This window comes from Coptis chinensis, chromosome 5 (genome assembly GCF_015680905.1).
Source record: "Coptis chinensis isolate HL-2020 chromosome 5, ASM1568090v1, whole genome shotgun sequence".
NCBI classification, from domain to species: Eukaryota; Viridiplantae; Streptophyta; class Magnoliopsida; order Ranunculales; family Ranunculaceae; genus Coptis; species Coptis chinensis.
The window spans coordinates 47,042,472-47,061,424 of NC_141460.1; the positions used below are offsets into that span (position 1 = coordinate 47,042,472).

Here is an 18,953-nt window from a genome sequence, read left to right on the forward strand (position 1 = left end):
AGCGTAACCGAAGATCAATCCTCGGGATATGCCTATGTCTTTTCTCCAATCATATGGGATGAGTACAACTTTTCATTATAACTTCGGATCTAAGTCGAGATTCCAAATCTTTTGGCTGTTTTGGAAGTCATCTATCAACCCTCCTAATCTTATGCACCGCTTGTTCACGGCAACATCTCACGGTGGAGGTGGAGGGTCCATTATCACTATTATCCACGCCATTGTATCAAGAAACAGAGGAGACTACTGGGTGAACTTCAAAGACATCAAGTACTACTAATCTACCATGGCTCTTAATGGGGACTTCAATGCCTACTTGAGCTGCTCACGAAAAACAAGGAGGTAATGAGACCATCGCGAGGGGGCAATGCACGATTTCTGTGAATGTGTGAGTAATTCTCAGCTTATGGAAGTTCCGAGCAATGGGTTTCACCACACTTGGTGGAATAAGCAGGTGGGCCGATTTAAAATAGTGGGAAAGCTGGACAGAATGTTTTGTAATGCTATATGGAGCTCCAAATTCCCAGGATGGAACTATAAAGTGTGCAATAGAGTTTGTTCGGACCACTCTCCCTTAGTGGGGCGCAGCATCGAGATTCCGAGGCCCAAGAACGTCCCTTTCAAATTCTTTAATATGTGGTGCTCTCACCCATCCTTTAGAGAGGTGGTACAACAGAGTTGGGAAGTTCCTATCCTAGGACACTCGATTTTTGCTTTAACCCAAAAATTGAAGAGGCTAAAAGGAGTTTTGAAGCAGTGGAACAGGGAAGTCTATGGAAACATCAAAACTAAGGTGGAATTGGAGTCAAGGATTCTAGAGCGGATGCAGGAACAGTTTGACCAAGGAAGTATGTCCGAGAGTTTCACTATGCAAATGCTTGATCAAGAAAACAAAGTGGAGGGAACATTAGAGCAAGAACAAAGTTTTTGGAGGCAGAAATCGAGATTGAAATGGGATAATGACTTTGATAGAAGTACCAAATACTTTCATGCACAAGCCAATCTCAAAAGAAGCAAATCAGTGATCACCGAGATGAGGAATAATGAAGGGATCAATATGGATTCTCAAGATGAGATTGGAGATTTCTTGATCAGGCACTATTCGGAGAAATTCAAAAGAGTCGAGCATGACATTGATCGGGATCTTATTCACTCTATGCCCCATATTATCTCGAAGCAGATAATGTAGCTCGACAAGACTACCAACAGCCCAAGAAATAAAGGCGCAGTTTTTCTTCCGAATGCGGATAGTTCTCCGTACGATGGTTTCACTGGTTTTTCTTCCCTTCTTTGGGACATAGTGGAATATGATGTAGTAAGGGCGATAAGCTATTTCTTCAGAGGTCTAGTTTGCCCTTTGGTTTTAATTCTAACTTCATAGTCTTAATTCCAAAGGAAAGAAATGCAAATCAGGTGAGCAAATCTGAACCGATATGCCTCTCAAATTTCGCCTACAAGGTGATCACTTAAGATTCGCTTCTCGATTAAGTCCTCTAGCTGAACGGATCATCAGCAAGGAGCAGTATGGATTCATCCCGAATAGAAACTCACAGCAAGCCATTGGTTTAGCCTCGGAGTTAATCAATGAGCTGAAAGCACCCAGACGTGGAGGAAGCATAGCCATAAAGATTGATATTTCTCAAGCTTTCGACACTATGGACTGGGAATTCTTATGGGCTGTACTCCAGCAACTGGGATTCAGTGGATTAAAGGTGCTTTCACAACCAATTCTCTATCTATCATGCTAAATGGAGGCCCCCAAGGTCACTTTACAGCACAACGAGGTCTCAAGCAAGGTGACCCCCTCTCTCCCTTGTTATTTGCGCTGGCTGAGGACTGCCTGAGCAGAAATATCAGCCATATGGTCAGGGAAAAGAAGATTCTACCGATGGTGGTGCATGCGAAATACTCTAGTCCGTCTCACCTTATGTTTGCGGATGATGTGTTCATTTTCAGCAATGCTAACTCAAGAAGCATCAAGAATCTCGTTCAGATTTTGAACAGGTATCAGGAGTCCTCGGGGCAGCTCGTAAACAAGGACAAATGCAAGATCTTTCTCAGTCCTATGAACAATAGAAGAAAGAACCTTATCAAGGGGAATCTGAACATGAATGAAGGTACCCTTCCAGAAAAATATCTAGGGGTTCCTCTCATCAGTGGGAAAGTAACCAAGGCGGCTCTAACTCCTTTGATTGACAAAATCAGAACAAGAGCCTCAGGGTGGGCAGGGAAGATGCTATCATTCCAAGGAAGGGTAGTGCTAGCTAAGCATGTCCTTAACAGTATCCCTGTCCACAACATGGCCATGTACAAATGGCCAAAAGCGGTGGTAAAGGAATGTGAAACAATTATCAGGAACTTTATCTGGAGTGGCAACCCAGCGGAGAGGAAGGCTATCACCGTATCTTGGGAGAAATCATGCAAACCAACAGAGGAAGGCGGACTAGGAATAAGGAGGCTCAAAGATATCAATCTTTCCATGCTTATGAAACAAGCTTGGATTTTATTGACTGAAGAAGGAGATTGGCCAGAATTCATGAGGGGTAAATACACTAACCGAACTGGAGGTTGGTCCAACTTCAAAACTTCAACAGTTTGGACGGGTATTAAATGGGCGCTCAATGAAATGGCACCTCTACATGGCTGGAATGTTGGGAATGGAGAGACAATAAATATCTGGAGGGAGAATTGGCTGCTGCAAAAACCCATATGCGATTTTTTTCAGGAGGAAAGAACAGAGATTCTAAAGTATCGAGGCTAGACTTAGTGAATTCATTCGAGGGGGATCGATGGGCTTTCTCCATTGAAATGTCACAAGTTCTTCATCACTTGGGAATTGATACTTCTAGGCTGCCACGTGACCCGGATAGTTCAAAAGAGGACTCAAGAGTTTGGATGGCTTCTACAACTGGGAAGTTTACAGTGGCGTCGGCACATGAGGCTATCAGAACAAAGGCACCGCAGCCGGCATGGAGTGAATTTATTTGGAGATCCAAAGTACTTCCGAGAACACAAGGTATTGTGTGGAAACTAGCGCATGGGGCGGCAAGAACTGATGATCAGCTACAGAAAAGGAAGACCCACCTCGCATCTCGATGCTGTCTATGCAGAAATCAGGAGGAAACGCTAGATCATGTTCTCTTTCACTGCCCATTCGCCAAGAGGGTTTGGAGCTATGCACGGCAGATTTTTCACATTCAGCGAGAGGTGGAATCATTTTCAGATGTGCGACAGCAGAGCAAACATTACAGCTCACTCATCCTGGACATGTGGAAAGCGTGCTCATTGACGATCATGGTAAGTTTGTGGAAAAATAGAAACAAAGTCATGTACGATAACAGAGTTTCAAGCTATCCACAAGTGTGCTTCCTCGTCGGGAGAGCGATCATAAGAGCTCATCATAAGTCCTCGGGACATATGGAAAATTCAGTACATGATCTCCGATTCTCGGACATTTCAAGCTCCAAAGACAAACTTGAAGAGTCCCAAAATCTTGAATGCTTTTGCTCTTCTTTAAGGGTATTCTCAAGATAAATAATGATGGGTGCTCAAGGGGAAACCAGACGATCGGGATGGGGGTTTGTGTTCCGCAACTACAAAGGAGAATTCACGGGAGGAGCAGCCTACTGGAGGAATGGGTAGATGCCCACAAACTACATGGCGAAACAATGGCAATTGTGCAGCCGTAAAGCAAGCGCTCGAATTGGGATGGAGATATATTTGGGTGGAATGCGACTCCTCATCTGTTGTTCACGCTTTCCAGAATAACAAAATGCATTGGAGAGTGAAGGAAATATGGAAATCTCTTATGGGACAGGCAGAATGGATAAATGTCACTCCATCTTGGAGAGAGACTAATTTGGGAGCAGACAGCTGTGCCAAACAGGGGGCTGCTCTATCTCAGGGAGATAGTATATGGTGGGCATCTAGACCCTCTTTCATGAAAAAATTGGAGAACCACTATACTACATATTATCGTTTTGTTAACTAGATAAACATAATCTAGTAATGACCTTGTATTCCTTTTTCTTTTTCTGTCTTGTCACTTTCGATTCCATGTAACCATTATTCTTTTATTAATCAATTACCTTTAGCAAAAAAAATAATCGTTCACATGCTAGTTATAATTAGTAGAAATTCCATGTGTAATTAGGGATTAGGAAGAACCAATTGTTTTTGGGAAGCGATTCGATTCGGATTCTGACGATTAAATCGTTAGCAAGTTAAGTTGAGTTAAGGTGGAATCAAATCCCCCCTAATTCCTTATCATAGAATCAACGTAGTATTTCTGTAGTTGAATTATCGTATCTTGTTAGTATAAATTGAATCCATAGTATAATCGTAGAATAGAAATTTCACATAACACATTACTCTCACCATTGTTCTTTGTGTTTGTTCAATTGAATTTGTTTAAGTCTTGAGAGTTAAGAGTGGAACGAATCCTGACTCTATATATATTGCATGAATCTATATGTGAGAGTAGGAAATAAAATATTGATACCGTAAGAATAAGGTTAGAGTAATCTAATTGAGTTTTTACGGGTTATCAAATGGTGCCGCTGCCCGTTTCACAGACTGGGTTGGGGTTGTCATTGTAAGACCCACCAATTCTATTATTCGATCTTTCCGTGCAATGACTTGGCATGGGTGCAGGATACAACCTCATCAGGTTGCACCTTACACCCCATCCGACCAAGTGGCGCTTAACAGGTTAGCATCCGTAGATGATAAATGGCGGCAAGCTTGGCAAATTATAATGGCATGGCAGGATCTTGAAGGAACCTCACTTCTTTATAGAAAAGGAGGATGACAAATGCTTATTTGGAGTGGAGGTAAGTTTTTAGTTTAGATTTAAGTATGCGCTTATGTCCCAAGCAATTTAATGCATTAACCCCATAATGGGTGGAACTCTTATAGAGTCAAGCGTTAGTTTTTATTTCCTATATTAGTATGTTCTAACCTTGTTTTACAGATGTTTAAATTTCACGCGTTTCCATGGTATTTTTCTACCCTTTTTATTTAAATGCTTTTGAGGACAAAGCATGCTTCTTGTTTGGGGGCATAGAAAACGTGTAATTAAGGCATCTGTTAGGATATAGATATGTATAATATGCATTTGCTTTCAAGTTAAAAATTTCAAAAATATAAATAAATAAGTTTATGCTATACACTTATGAATATTGGTATTGTTTTCTTTCTCTATGCTTTTAACAATCTAGAAGTCTCACGTAGCTTTTGCATCAGAATAATTGTTAGAAACTTACGTTAATATGTAGGTAATAATCTTTGCATCTATCTATAAATATATTACATGAGTATCTATGATTGTTAGCATTAAGTTTTTGAAATCTAGGCTAGAGTACTTATTCTACAAATCCTGTGAGAATATAGTTTAAAGCCTTATATGAGCGAAACATTTGAGAAATGACACAAGGGAGAAGTAAAATCCGGATAGAGAAATCACACGTCCACTTGCTTGATCACTATGCCATATCCTAAGCGAGAATTTAGGCCCTCTTTGGATCGATATAGCCAGAAATTCAACCCTTATGAAATTATTTTCCGCTAGTCGCCCCTCTGAGCCTTTCCTTAACCTTCCATAAACCGCAAATCCTTTACCCTATTACAAAAACAAAACAAAATAAAAAATTCAACTTACCCAATCTAGAATAAGTCTGAGAATAGAATGAGTGAAGAAAGAAGAAGAGAAAAACCTGTGTAAACAAAAATTAGTTAGTTGCTTCAAGAAAAGAAAAGAAGTTCCATCCAAGGAAAAGAAAAAGAAAAATAGAAATAAATAAAAACTCCAAAAATAGAATAAAAGGGAGTCAAAAGCCAAAGAAAAGAAAAAGAAAAATATGGCTAAGGATGGAAACAAAGTGTAGAAGCAAAAGTAAATAACAAGGTTTTCTCTAATTACATAATATGAAGACTCTATTATCTCAGACTTGTCCTTTTTGAATATCCATTTCCTTCCTTCTTAAACTATCTCCTAATCCCCGCAACACCTAATAAAGACCTCTAGCTCAATTGGGAATAGGTTAGTGTGATAGTAAGTGGCAGATGTGTTTGATCGACTCCGGTTTCCTTGTTTGTCATTGAGATTGTAAGGTAATGTGTGCCCACTACACACTGGAGTAGCGAAACTTGAGCGGGAAAATAAGAGTGTTTGTATCTTGACTTATATGTGAGAACCTACTTAAGGTCGCTATTCCGAGTTTTCATAAACGGACCTGCTATTGCATTTCATAGTATTACTTATTGTATATATGTTTATTGTAGATGATTGATTATTATACATATATTAGCTTAGGTTTTGACTTGATTATTCTATATTCATTGCTAGTGAAATGTATAGTTAATTTAGAGCATGAATAAGGAAACGATAGTTTTATTTCTTAGTCGTTATAGTATAGATGAAGTTTGTGAGTACCTTCACTGGAAAACTCTCACGAGGCTATAACTCGTCTACTAGGGAATTCCTAGTGGTTTGAGGCCTTATTGCATATGGTCAATGCAATCGCACTTAGCGAAACGAGATTAGTTAGAACTCCATTTTTGGTCACTTATTCTAATTTCTCATATTTGCTTGAGGACAAGCAAAATGTTGTTTGGGGGTGGTTTGATAAGAGCCCAAAACTGTAGTTTTAACCCCTTAATAATCATAATTTTAGACCAATTATGTGAGTAATAAATAAAAGTTAACACTGATTACGTGTTTTTTATGTATTTCAGGCTGTAAAGTCAATTATGTGCAGAATTGTGCTACTTTGGCGAGATAAAGGAGCAAGGATTGGTTACTAAGAATTTCTATGAGAAAGGCCAAGATTCAAGGAGACAAAGCCTTTCTAAAGCCCGGTAAAAGCTAAGAAGTCAAAGTCAATGCGGGCAGAAACAACACAAAAAGTCAGCAGAACTTCCGTAGGACTCAGACCTCGGAATCGGGTCTACCCTATGTCAAAACGACCAGCTCCGAAAGAGCTTTCTAATGGTCCAAGTCTTGACCCAATCAGAGGAACAAAAGTGGACGAAAAGTCTGTTGAAGACAAATCTAACTGAAGAGCCCTTTTCGGACTAAAAGAATTGGGTTTTGGGCCCGATTTTCCGGCCCAAAACATGGCTCCAAGCCCATGCACGATTTTTGGATCTGGAGCATATAAAAATAAAAGCTTAACTCTTTGTTAATGGTAGCTAATTAGACATAAACTATAGATAATTCTAGATCTAGTTTTAATTATTTTTAATTAAGTTTAGTTTCAATTCAATTCTTGTTTTAGATTAAACTCTTAAATCATTGTTCTTCATCGATTAGATAAATAAAATAGTAGATTTTTGTTCATTTCGATTTTGTCATTTACAATTGTTTAGATCTAAATTCCTTTATTACTTGTTATTCATTTCCCAGTTATTACCTAAGATTTCAATTATTGTTTAGACAAATTGCATAAAGATAGAATTTTTATATGATGTCTAGTTTTAATTCAATGGGAAATGATAGTTGTATGAATCAAGGCTAAACCTCCATTAGAGGGGTTGAAGAAGCCTTGATGAAGCTTGATCTTTATTAAACTTAGAAATCGTCGTGATAGTTATTCCACTGTAGAAACGCTTAATTCACCATGAGAATGGGTTTAATCGCTCACATGCTAGTTATGAATTGGTAGAAATGTCATGTATAATTAGGGATTAGAATTACTATTTTGATATGCGAAGCATTCAATTTGGATCACGACGAGTCTTTGTTAGTAGGATTAAGTCGAGTTAAGGTGGATTCAATTCCCTTTAATTCTTTATCTAGATTCAAACCCTTAGCATTCTATCATTTTAGTTATTAAGTAACTTGTTAATTGAATTCACCTCGTAGTATAGAATTCCCTAAAGTAAATCTCTCACTAGACTTATGATTGATTAGTTGACGAAACCATCGCATGCTAAAGAACTAGGAGTGGAACGAACTTCCTACTCCATTATATCTTAATTTGATTGAGAGTAGAAAACTTTGATAAATTAGGCATATAATCTCGTTTAGTTTTACTTACGTTTTGAGTTTTATCGTTCATTTCGTAGGTAAAACTAGCATTTTTACGGTTATTAAATGGCGCCGCTGCCATCTTAGTTTCACTTTCGCATTGTTTTCGTAGTATAAGTACTCTTCTTAAAGTCCCATTTCACCAACCCACCAAGGTTCGATTCTAACTGTGGTTGTCTTTTACAGCATTAAACTTCCTCGCAAAAATTGCACGGAGTGCACCTGCGCCTCAAAGAGCGCGACCTGCGCTAAAGTTACTGGAAGTTTAGCGCGACCCGTGCCCTAACAGAGCGCGACCCGCGCTCAAAACGCTGTAATTTGAAGTTTACACCTGCACCCAAAGTGAGCGCACCTGCGCCCTCAGCTGATTCTTTCCAGATTTCCACAGGTTTGTTTCGAACTTCGATTTCTCAAGTTTTTCAGTGTTCTAACTTGTTATATACACTGAACATGCGTAAACAAGACGCTATTCATAACCGAAGCAAGGACGCAATCAGGTATTCCTTTCTTCCACACCTCGCATCTTCTGTTAGAGGTTTATACTAGAATATCAGGATTGTTTGGAGGTTGTCGTGTTTAGTTAAGTTTGGTCTTAACCTTGTATAAGATTAAGGTCTGGTCGAACAAAAACACCTAACGTAATTACACGGCAATGTCAACAAGCACGCCTATCTAGTATACCACTCATTGCACCTCTAGCTACTATTCCACATACTCTACCTGACACAATGCCCGATGAAGGAGAGACTCCTCTCTCGGACTTTTATAAAGCCTTGGCGATAGCCCCAAATCTTGCATCGTTCTTGCGGACCCGGTGGGGATTTCCAAATCCCCAAAATATTTTAATTTGTTACCCGTTTTCCATGGTTTAGACCATGAAAAACCTTATCGGACACATCGTAGGATTGAACAAGTTCTTATAACATTCCACCATCCTACGGTGAGTGTTGAACAAATTAAACTCGGGTATTTCCCTTCACTTTAGCCGATAAAAGGCGTCTTGATTAACTGCCAAAGCCTAATTCGTGGACTCGTGGGCTAAACTTGTTCAAATTTGTTTATGGAATATTTTTACCCACCCATAAAGACGGATGAGATGCTTTCCAAGATTCATTTCTTTTCGACAAAATCCTCATGAATCATTTTGGAGGCTTGGAATCGTTTCACCGATCTCCTTATAGAGTGTCCACATCATAACCTAGCTTAAAGATAACGTTAGTTCATGCCTTTTCAAAGGACTTCTACATCACCATAAAGAAGTCCTTGACATAATGAATGGGGGTAGTTTCCTAAGTAAAGGAGCCTCGGAGGCTTATAAATTTTTAGAGGATCAAACTAAGCGAAATAACAACTGGGGGGTAGTGACGATATCCACCGCTCTGCTAGTTCTTCTAATACGGTTAAGGCCGCCGGTATGTTTGAGATAAAACACGATCCTGAGCTTAAAACTCTAATCGAATCACTCACTAAAAAGGTAGAGGCCATTTCTGTGCAACAAAAGCCTATCCCCGTCATGAATGTAAATTCCAATCCATGTAGTTTCTGTTGGAGTCCTGAGCATCCCGACTCCCACTGTCCTATGGCCTATGAACATGCTTGTTCCATTAATAGTGAACCTAACGCCCCTTGGAGACAAAATCCCAACTTCAGTTGGAGAAATAACCAACAAGTCACACCTCCAGGGTACAATAATCAATATGTTAGGCCAACACACAGTTATAACCAAGCTCCACCACGACAAGGTCAGGGTCAGGGTAATTATAATAATTATAGCAACCAAGCGCAACCTCGACAAGGTCAAGCACAAGGTCAAGGTAGTTATAATAATTATAATGCTAATAGAGGTATCATTCCAGTAAATAATAACTATCACAATCCGCCCATAAATAATCAACGCGAGATAGTTCCAGTCACACCACCCATGACCACTACACCCACCCAACCGGATCGTCTTGACACCTTCATACAGGTGAGCCAACAACTTTTCCAAACCATGGCTCAATCTAACCAACAGCTTCTACAATCCGTTAATAATTTAAGCCAACAGTTGGCCCAAGATAAAGCCCAACCCAAAGGTGTGTTTCCAGGTCACGCGATACCTAATCCTAAAATAACAAACACGACCTTTGAGGTAACCGGTAATACTAGTAATGAAAATGAAAACATAGGTGAGCTAAATGTCATCACCACTCTCCGTTCTGGCAGAGTGGTTGATAACAAAGTAACTATGCCTATAGTTACCCCACCAGTAGCCCCTACACCTGCTACTTTACTAGATACCAAAATAGAAACTGAAGAGCCTACCACGGTAGAGGTACCACTTACAACACAACCTAAGAAACAGAAAGCCAAGGTTAAACATCCAAGTGATACATATGCTAAATATAGAGAGAAACCACCGTTTCCACAAAAATTAGCCATGTTAACTAGGGATACAAATTATAAGGAGATTAGGGACGTTTTCAAGAATCTAACTATAAACCTTTCCTTCCTCGAAGCTATTAAAAAGCTACCACACCATGCTAAGTTTTTAAGGAGTCAGGTACTACTAGGCGTAAGACCAATATACCAAAAAAGACGCCTTTTACCGTAACAATTCCCAACTCTATCTGAACATAACAGAATTGTGGAAGTACAAGGACCCCCGGTCGCCCCATCTTGCATAATGCACCTTAGGAGATTCCTATACGACGACCGCATTATTATTAGACACGGGGGCTAGTGTTAACTTACTCCCGTTTTATTTGTATAGACAAATAGGTCTAGAGGAGATGCAACCCACTAAAATGACGTTGTAATTAGTCGATCGGTCTATTAAGTATCTTAAGGGGGTGTGGTTGAAACGCGTCTTTGGTAAAGGTTCGTGGATTTCTACTATCCGGCTAATTTCGTCATCCTCGATACAGAAGTCGCTAACGACTCTGTCCCAATCATCTTAGGGCGTCCTTTCCTGGCAACTGCCAATGCGCTCATAAATTGCCGCGATGGTTCGATGTCCATGTCTTTTGGCCATCTTTCTGTTGAAGTAAATGTGTTTAAACCAAAGACACAGTTACCCGATTTGTCTATGGATGGAGATGTTAGCATGATCGAGAGCTTCGCTCGAGATTATTTCAACAACACGTTCCCTGATAATCAGATGCCCAAATTTCTTTCCTTTGAAAGTTCAGACTCCAACATTTTCATCCCAACACTAGTCAATACACATAGTATGGATGAGGACGAGATAGATGACTTTCTCAAAGATATAGAAGAATACCATAGTAATGTGGATATGACCAAGCTAGATGAGGAATTCGATGAGTTTCTTAGAGCAGGTAATGAGTCACCCTATCAAGAACTATTTTGCACAACATCCGCCTCGACTCCCCTCCTTCCACCCTTTCAAAGGAATCTCGAGTTTGTACTCGATCCTTTTGTTTCTCCTGTGCTTCATAATTTTTTAAATCCTCCTAGCAAACAAATACTTCAGAATGACAAACCATTTGACACCTTCATTTTTAGAATTGAGACAGTCCCTACCTACACCATGAATGATTTTTGTGCTAAACCCACATTCTCATTTTTTCCATGCTTTCCTTCTACAACTCATCCATATCCACCATATCTTCCACAACCATTCACTTTTCCACACTTATTCACTAGGACACCCTCTCGTTCAAAGATGAAAAAGAAGGTGCATGCTAGGTTATGTTATAGGTTTATCCGACTTCGCTTTCATTTCACTAGGTTGCGTCATAGGAAATCTTGGTGCTTGATTGTGTTTGGGTATGTTTTTTGTGATATTTATTTATGGAATGATCCACAACTATTTTGGTTGTTGATATATGATAAACTGCATGTTCATACATATGTTTAGATCTGATCTCTAGTATCTGACTATAAACGACTCAATTTTTGTGTTTGGTGCATTTCCTTTCATTTCCAGATATTGGTGAGTGCACCATTAAGGTAACCGGGCCCTCCCTATGGAGTGTGTGGCTGTAAGTACTGGATTCTAAGTCCACGTTTAACATAATTCACGTTTTAAACTCATGCATATTTTCTCGGTTTTTGAGTCATGTTTCTCTATGGGGTGAATTATGTCCTTATTGCTTATTGTTTTTCTATATATTAATCCGTATTATATATATATATATATAACATAGTAATTTAGGAAGTCTCGGGAATCTAACTTTAAAAGACCCACTTTTAAAAAAAAAAAACAAATTTTCTAAACTCTATTGTAAAAAATTTGTTTGGGGGTGGGGTGTTCGTGTTTTCATCCTAGAATGTTTTATGTCCCATTAGAGTTGCTTAGGCCATTTAATTGTATTCCGATTCGGGTTGACATAATCTATGAATTTAGAGTTCATTCGTTCGCATAACTTACGTCATGCACGCACTTCGAGGCATTTTCCACTATCTTATTTGTCATCCACGGTCAGAATAGAGTGTTTTATAGATGATTGGATTGGTAATTCTCTCCTGATCATTTCCATATCTCATTCGCAAAAATCGGACCGGTAACGAAGCGGCAATGTTAGTTTGAAGTCGCGCTAAAAATCGACAAAAATTCGAAAAATTCGAATTGGGCTTGGGCCCAACTCACGCCAAGACCGCGGCAGCGACTCGCCTTTTTTTTCCACCAACAAATGTGAGTTTTCAATTCTAAACCGCCATTGACAAACATCCAAGCTTCAAACCCTAAACCAAAAATTAAAATTAAAAAGAAAACTAACTACACCCACGCCAAACATCCAAACCCACTCCAAATCTTCTCAAAACCGTCCCACCACCACCTCCATCAATTTACAAAACCAAAAACCACCAAAAAATCCAAATATTGGAGCTGCCGCGCCACCACACCACCACCACCATTGTTTTTTTAGTGAGGTTGTCCCTCATTGCTTCCCCCTACCTTATTAAAACCCCCTAACCTTATCAAAACTTCCAATAGCTCAACAACGCCGAATTTTGCCAGAGCAAATCTTTACTGGTGACCACTTCGCACCGTTTTACAGTGACGAAATGGTTAGTAAAGATTGGAATAGCTTGTGGTACTCGACCGATGCCTTTTACCATGAAGAGTTAGTCCGACGGTTTTACAACACGAGGGAGTTGGAGGGGAATAGAATTTTTGTTACGGTGGCAAAGAGGAGGAAAGAAGTGTCTGTTGGGTTGTTGGCTTAGATTCTAGGCATTCCGCCTAGAATCCATCTTGATGCCACGTTACAGGAGTCCCAATATACTGGGATCGAGCCGTTGATGAACGCGACTGTTACCGAAGGGAACTACAATGTGAGCTCGCATTGTGTTCGCCAGCATCCTCGAAACCAAACCATTTTTGCATTTCGGTGGATTTGTAGGAATGTCATAGGGAAGGAGAAGGTCAACGACATCGGTCTGAACTGCCTTCACATTCTATGGATACTCTAGGAGCAGAAGTATGAGTTCTGTATCTTGGAGTTTTTGCTTAACATGATTAGGGGTGGGGGAAGTCTATTGCACCTCTCCCTGTTTGATAACCAAGATCATCTTTGAAGTTGAGGCGACTCGACGCCGTCGATAGGATTTGCCTCACCCTACACCGAAATCCTCGGATTTATAAGGAGTGTATCCACCAAGTTTGGAGGTTGCTTGAGGATAGGGTAGTCGACGAGGAGGATGTCGAAAATGAGAATGACTCGAAAGATGAGGAGGACTTGACATGTTTTGATGTTGATGCCTTGGAGAGGTGTTGGTCAGATGCAGAACGCATGGCTGTGATTTATCGTGGCATGCGTTCACTCAATACTATCTGCGAAGACCTCCGGACTCGACAGGCTACTATGCACCATAACTTCGAGATTCGTACCCAGCGAGAGGATGAGCGGTGGGAACAAATGAGTGCTGAGCTAGAATCTCAGCGCCAGTTCCGAGCCGATATGCTTGCACACTTTCCACCTCACGGGGATTCTCCTTCTGAGGATACATCATCGAGGCACGAGCGTCGTCGCCGAAAGACGAATGGAGCTGGCCCATCGGGAGCTCAGGAGCCATCTCCTGAGCGTGTGCCCTCCGCTACCAGTACCGACGTGTTTAAGGATAGTATAGCTTGATGATTTTTATTTGTAGTTTTATTATTGTTAGTTATTTTAATGTAAGTTTTAATTCGGTAATTTGAATTTTGTAGTGAAATGTTCTTTGAATGAAAAATTTAATATAATGCGGTTATTTTTATTGTGCGTGGTTGTTTAATATTGATCCCACCTTCCCAAATTGTTTGGGGGTGGTATTATCTATTCCAGCATGATTTTTATATGACCCTCATTTTTAGAAGTTATTTCGGAGTTAGGGTGAGAATATTGCCGATCTGGGCATATCTATGAATAAATATTGGTTAGGATGAAATCTCGATAAGTTAGGTAGTTTTATCCTAAATTCAACCTAAAAGATACTAGGGTTGTTTTAGAATCAAGAATATGAGTTGTTTCCGTTTCGGGTTTGAAAATTTTAGTATTTCCGGAAATTGCCGTAAAAGCTTTTTTGGCAACTTCCCGATTCGTTTTAGCAACTTAAAACCTATAAAAACTTCATTCATTCTACACTCACAACCCACACTACACCTAAATTCCATCTCTCACCTTTCACTCCCACGTTTCCCATTGTTCTTCACCATTTTCCCAAATCAGCACCTCAGAGCGCACCTGTGCCCTAAGCCATTGCCAGAAATTTTACACTGAGCGCACTTGCACCCAAGAGGAGCGCACCTGCACCCAAGACACTGTAAATCCAAAAGCACCCGCTTTGCACTGCTTCTTAAGCCGAAGCCACTGCATACGACCTCCGTAGACCATAAATTTCCAGTTTTTGCGGGTTGTTCCTGATCGATTCGCAGCTATTCCGGAGGGTCGTTTTGAGATGACATCTCCTACACAATATCTTTGGAACAGTCTTTCAAAGATTTGTTCCACAAAGCACTACTTATGGTGCTTGGTTTGTGAGGGTGATCACATACGTATTTTGGGAACCGCTTATGGTAAGACGATGAACTTTATTCTCCAAAGACTTGCATCTTATTTTTATGATAATTGTATTTTCTTTGAGAGACCGAATGGAGAACAAGTGTTCTCCATCAACATTAATGATGAACCAATGGAAATTACCAGGTTCTTGCTAGCATTTGTTCTTGGACTTGCTATGCCCGCTGAAATACAAGACCCATGGTGCTATTGGGTAGATAATATGCATGTCTACACTTATGAGTTTTTGCATGAGTCGTATGGGGTAGGCATTTTCCGTATCGAGGACTAAGGGGAATATAACGTCGCCTTTGGTAGCCTGTCCATGAACATAAGAACTGTTATGTTTTGGATCATGCTAAACATTTTAGGGGAATGGCGTTTTTCTTCTGTGAATGATGCCACTTGCAGCGTCTTCCTTGCTTTAGCCACGGGACATATGTGCCATGACCTTCCCAGAACCATGATGTCTAGTTTAGCTCGAGCCCATAGCATGAGGCATAAGTACCTTCTTATGCCTGTTCTAATTTCCCGTATTATGCTATGTTTCTTTCCTGTTTTTTGTACACGTTTCACGGATTGGATTACGGTCGACACTGTGCGACCCACCAATAGTAGTATTCGATCTTTCCGTGCAATGACTTAGCAAGGGTGGAGGATACAACCTCATCAGGTTGCACCCTACACCCCGTCAGACCAAGTGGCGCTTAATAGGTTAGCAATAATAGATGATAAATGGCGGGAAGCCTGGCAAATTATCATGGCATGGCAGGACGCGAAGGAACCTCACTTCTTTATAGAAGAAGAGGATGAGGAGGATGAAGAATAAAAGTGAGAGATAAGGTCAGTTTTTAATTCCAGTTAGTGTCTGCTTATGTCCCAAGCAATTTTATTCTGTTAATCCCATAATGGGTGGAACTCTTATAGAGTTGCGTCAGTTTTTTTTATTTCCTATATTAGTATGTTCTAACCTTGTTTTGCAGATGTTCTAGAATTTCACGCGTTTCCATGGTATTTTTCCTACCCTATTTATTTAAATGTTTTGAGGACAAAGCATATTTCTTGTTTGGGGGTGGGCATAGAAACACGTGTAATTAAGGCATCTGTTAGGATATAGATATGTATAATATGCACTTGTTTTCTAGTAAAATTTCAAAAAAAAATTCAAAAATATAAATAAAAAAAAAGTTTATGCTATACACTTAGGAATATCGATATTGTTCTTTCTCTATGCTCTTAATAATCTAGAAGTCTCATGTAGTGTTGCATTAGAATAGTCTTTAAAAACTTAGGTTAATATGTAGGTAATAATTCTTGCATCTATCTATAAATATATTACATGAGTATCTATGATTGTTAACAGTAACTTTCTGAACTCTAGGCTAGAGTACTTATTCTACAAATCCTGTGAGATATAGCCTAAAGCCTTATATGAGCGAAACAATAGAGAAATGACACAAGGGAGAAGTAAAATCCGGATAGAGAAATCACACGTCCACTTGCTTGATCACTAAACCATATCCTAAGCGAGAATTTAGGCCCTCTTTGGATCGATATAGCCAGAAATTCAAACCTATGAATTATTAAACGCTAATTAAGCCCTCTCGAGCCTTTCTTTAGCCTTCCATAAACCACAATTCCTTTACCCTATTACAAAAACAAACCAAAATAAAAAATTCAACTTACCCAATCTAGAATAAGTCTGAGAATAGAATGAGTGAAGAAAGAAGAAGAGAAAAACCTGTGTAAACAAAAATTAGTTAGTTGCTTCAGAAAAAAGAAAAGAAGTTTCCATCCAAGGAAAAGAAAAAGAAAAATAGAAATAAATAAAAACTCCAAAAATAGAAAAAAAAAAAAAAAAAAAAGGAGTCAAAAACCAAAGAAAAGAAAAAGAAAAATATGGCTAAGGATGGAAACAAATTATAGAAGCAAAAGGAAATAACAAGGTTTCTCTAACTTACATAATATAAAGACTCTATTATCTCAGACTTGTCCTTTTGAATATCCATTTCCTTCCTTCTTAAACCATCTCTTAATCCCCGCAACACCTAATAAAGACCTCTAGCTCAATTAGGAATAGGTTAGTGTGATAGTAAGTGGCAGATGTGTTTTGATCGACTCCGGCTTCCTTGTTTGTCATTGAGATTGTAAGGTAAAGTGTGCCCACTACGCACTGGAGTAATGAAACTTGAGTGGAAAAATCAGAGTGTTGTATCTTGACTATTATTGTGAGAACCTAGTTAAGGACGCTATTCCGAGTTTCAGAAACGGACCTGTTAATGCACTTCATAGTATTACTCATTGTATATATGTTTATTCGTAGATGATCGATTATTATGCATATATTAACTTAGGTTTCGACTTGATTATTCTATATGCATTGCTAGTGAGATGTATAGTTAATTTAGAGCATGAATAAGGAAACAATAGTTTTATTTCTTAGTCGTTGTAGTATAGATGAAGTTTGTGAGTACCTTCACTGGAAAACTCCCACGAGGTTATAACTTGTCCACTAGGGAATTCCTAGTGGTTTAAGGCCTTGTTGCATATGGTCAATGCAATCGCACTCAGCGAAATGAGAGTAGTTAGAACTCCATTTTTGGTCACTTATTCTAATTTCTCATATTTGCTTGAGGACAAGCAAAATGCTGTTTGGGGGTGGTTTGATAAGAGCCCAAAAAACTGTAGTTTTAACCCTTAACAATCGTACTTTTAGACCAATTATGTGAATAATAAGTAAGAGTTAATACTGATTACGTGTTTTTATGCATTTCAAGCTTCAAAGTCCATTATGTGCAGAAATGTGCCACTTTAGCGAGATAAAAGAGCAAAGGTCGGTTGCTAAGGAGTTCTATGATTAAAGGCCAATTTTCAAGAGGACAAAGCCTCTGTAAAGCCTGGTCAAAAGATGAAAAGTCAAAGTCCTGGCGTAAAAAACAAGTGCACAAAGTCAGCAGAACTTCCGAAGACCATATCTTTGGACTCAGACCTCGGAATTGGGCCTACCTTACGTCAAAACGACCGCCTCCAATGGTCTAAGCCTTGACCCAATCAGAGGAGTAAAAGTGGACAAAAAGTTTGTCAAAGCCAACTCCAACTGAAGAGGCCTTTTTGGACTGAAAGAATTGGGTTTTGGGCCTGATTCTCTGGCCCAAAACATGGCTCCAAGCCCATGCACGATTTTGGATCTGAAACATATAAAAACAAAGAAAAGTTTAGTTCTTAGGTATCTAGTTTTACTTAGAAAACTAGTTCCTTGTAATGGTAGCTAGGGTTAGATTAGAATAATTTAGATCTAGATTTAGTTTTACATTAATTCATTAGTTAATTCTTGTTCAATTTCAGTATTACATTATTGTTATTCATTTGATTAGATTAATAAAATAGTTTATTATTATTCAATTCGTTTTTTGTCATTACATTTATAGATCTAGTTTAAATTCTTGTTGATATCATTTCTTAATTATTAATTAGATTTCAATTATTGTTTGTTAAATTAGTAAAGTTGGAATCTTGATATTATGTTTAGTTTAGATTCATATGGAAATGATTGCGGAATGATTCTCGGCTAAACCTCCATTAGAGGGGGTTGCGAAGCCTTGATGAAAGCTTGATTTGTGTTAGCGTAGAATAGTCGTAATTCCTTTCCACTCTAGAAATGATTAGTCACCATGAGAATGGGTTTAATCGTTCACATGCTAGTTATAATTGGTAGAAATGCCATGTGTAATTAGGGATTAGGAAGAACCAATTGTTCTGCGAAGCAGTTCAATTCGGATTACGACGATTCGTCGTTAGCAAGTTAAGTTGAGTTAAGGTGGAATCAAATCCCCCCTAATTCCTTATCATAGAATCAACGTAGTATTTCTGTAGTTGAATTATCATATCTTGTTAGTATAAATTGAATCCATAGTATAATCGTAGAATAGAAATTTCACATA

General features: G+C 39.1%; 2 protein-coding genes across 2 annotated transcripts; both read left to right on the top strand.

Annotated features, from left to right (window-relative positions):
• Positions 1-634: 634 nt before the first annotated feature.
• LOC147497697 (uncharacterized) lies at positions 635-1,189 on the top strand. The gene has a single exon (XM_086562980.1). The coding sequence runs from the start codon at positions 635-637 to the stop codon at positions 1,187-1,189; it is 555 nt and encodes a 184-aa protein (XP_086419106.1).
• Positions 1,190-2,808: 1,619 nt separating this feature from the next.
• On the top strand, positions 2,809-3,991 carry LOC147497698 (uncharacterized). Its single transcript, XM_086562981.1, has 2 exons — positions 2,809-3,297; positions 3,554-3,991. The coding sequence occupies exons 1-2, from the start codon at positions 2,809-2,811 to the stop codon at positions 3,989-3,991; spliced, it is 927 nt and encodes a 308-aa protein (XP_086419107.1).
• The last annotated feature ends 14,962 nt before the right edge of the window (positions 3,992-18,953 follow it).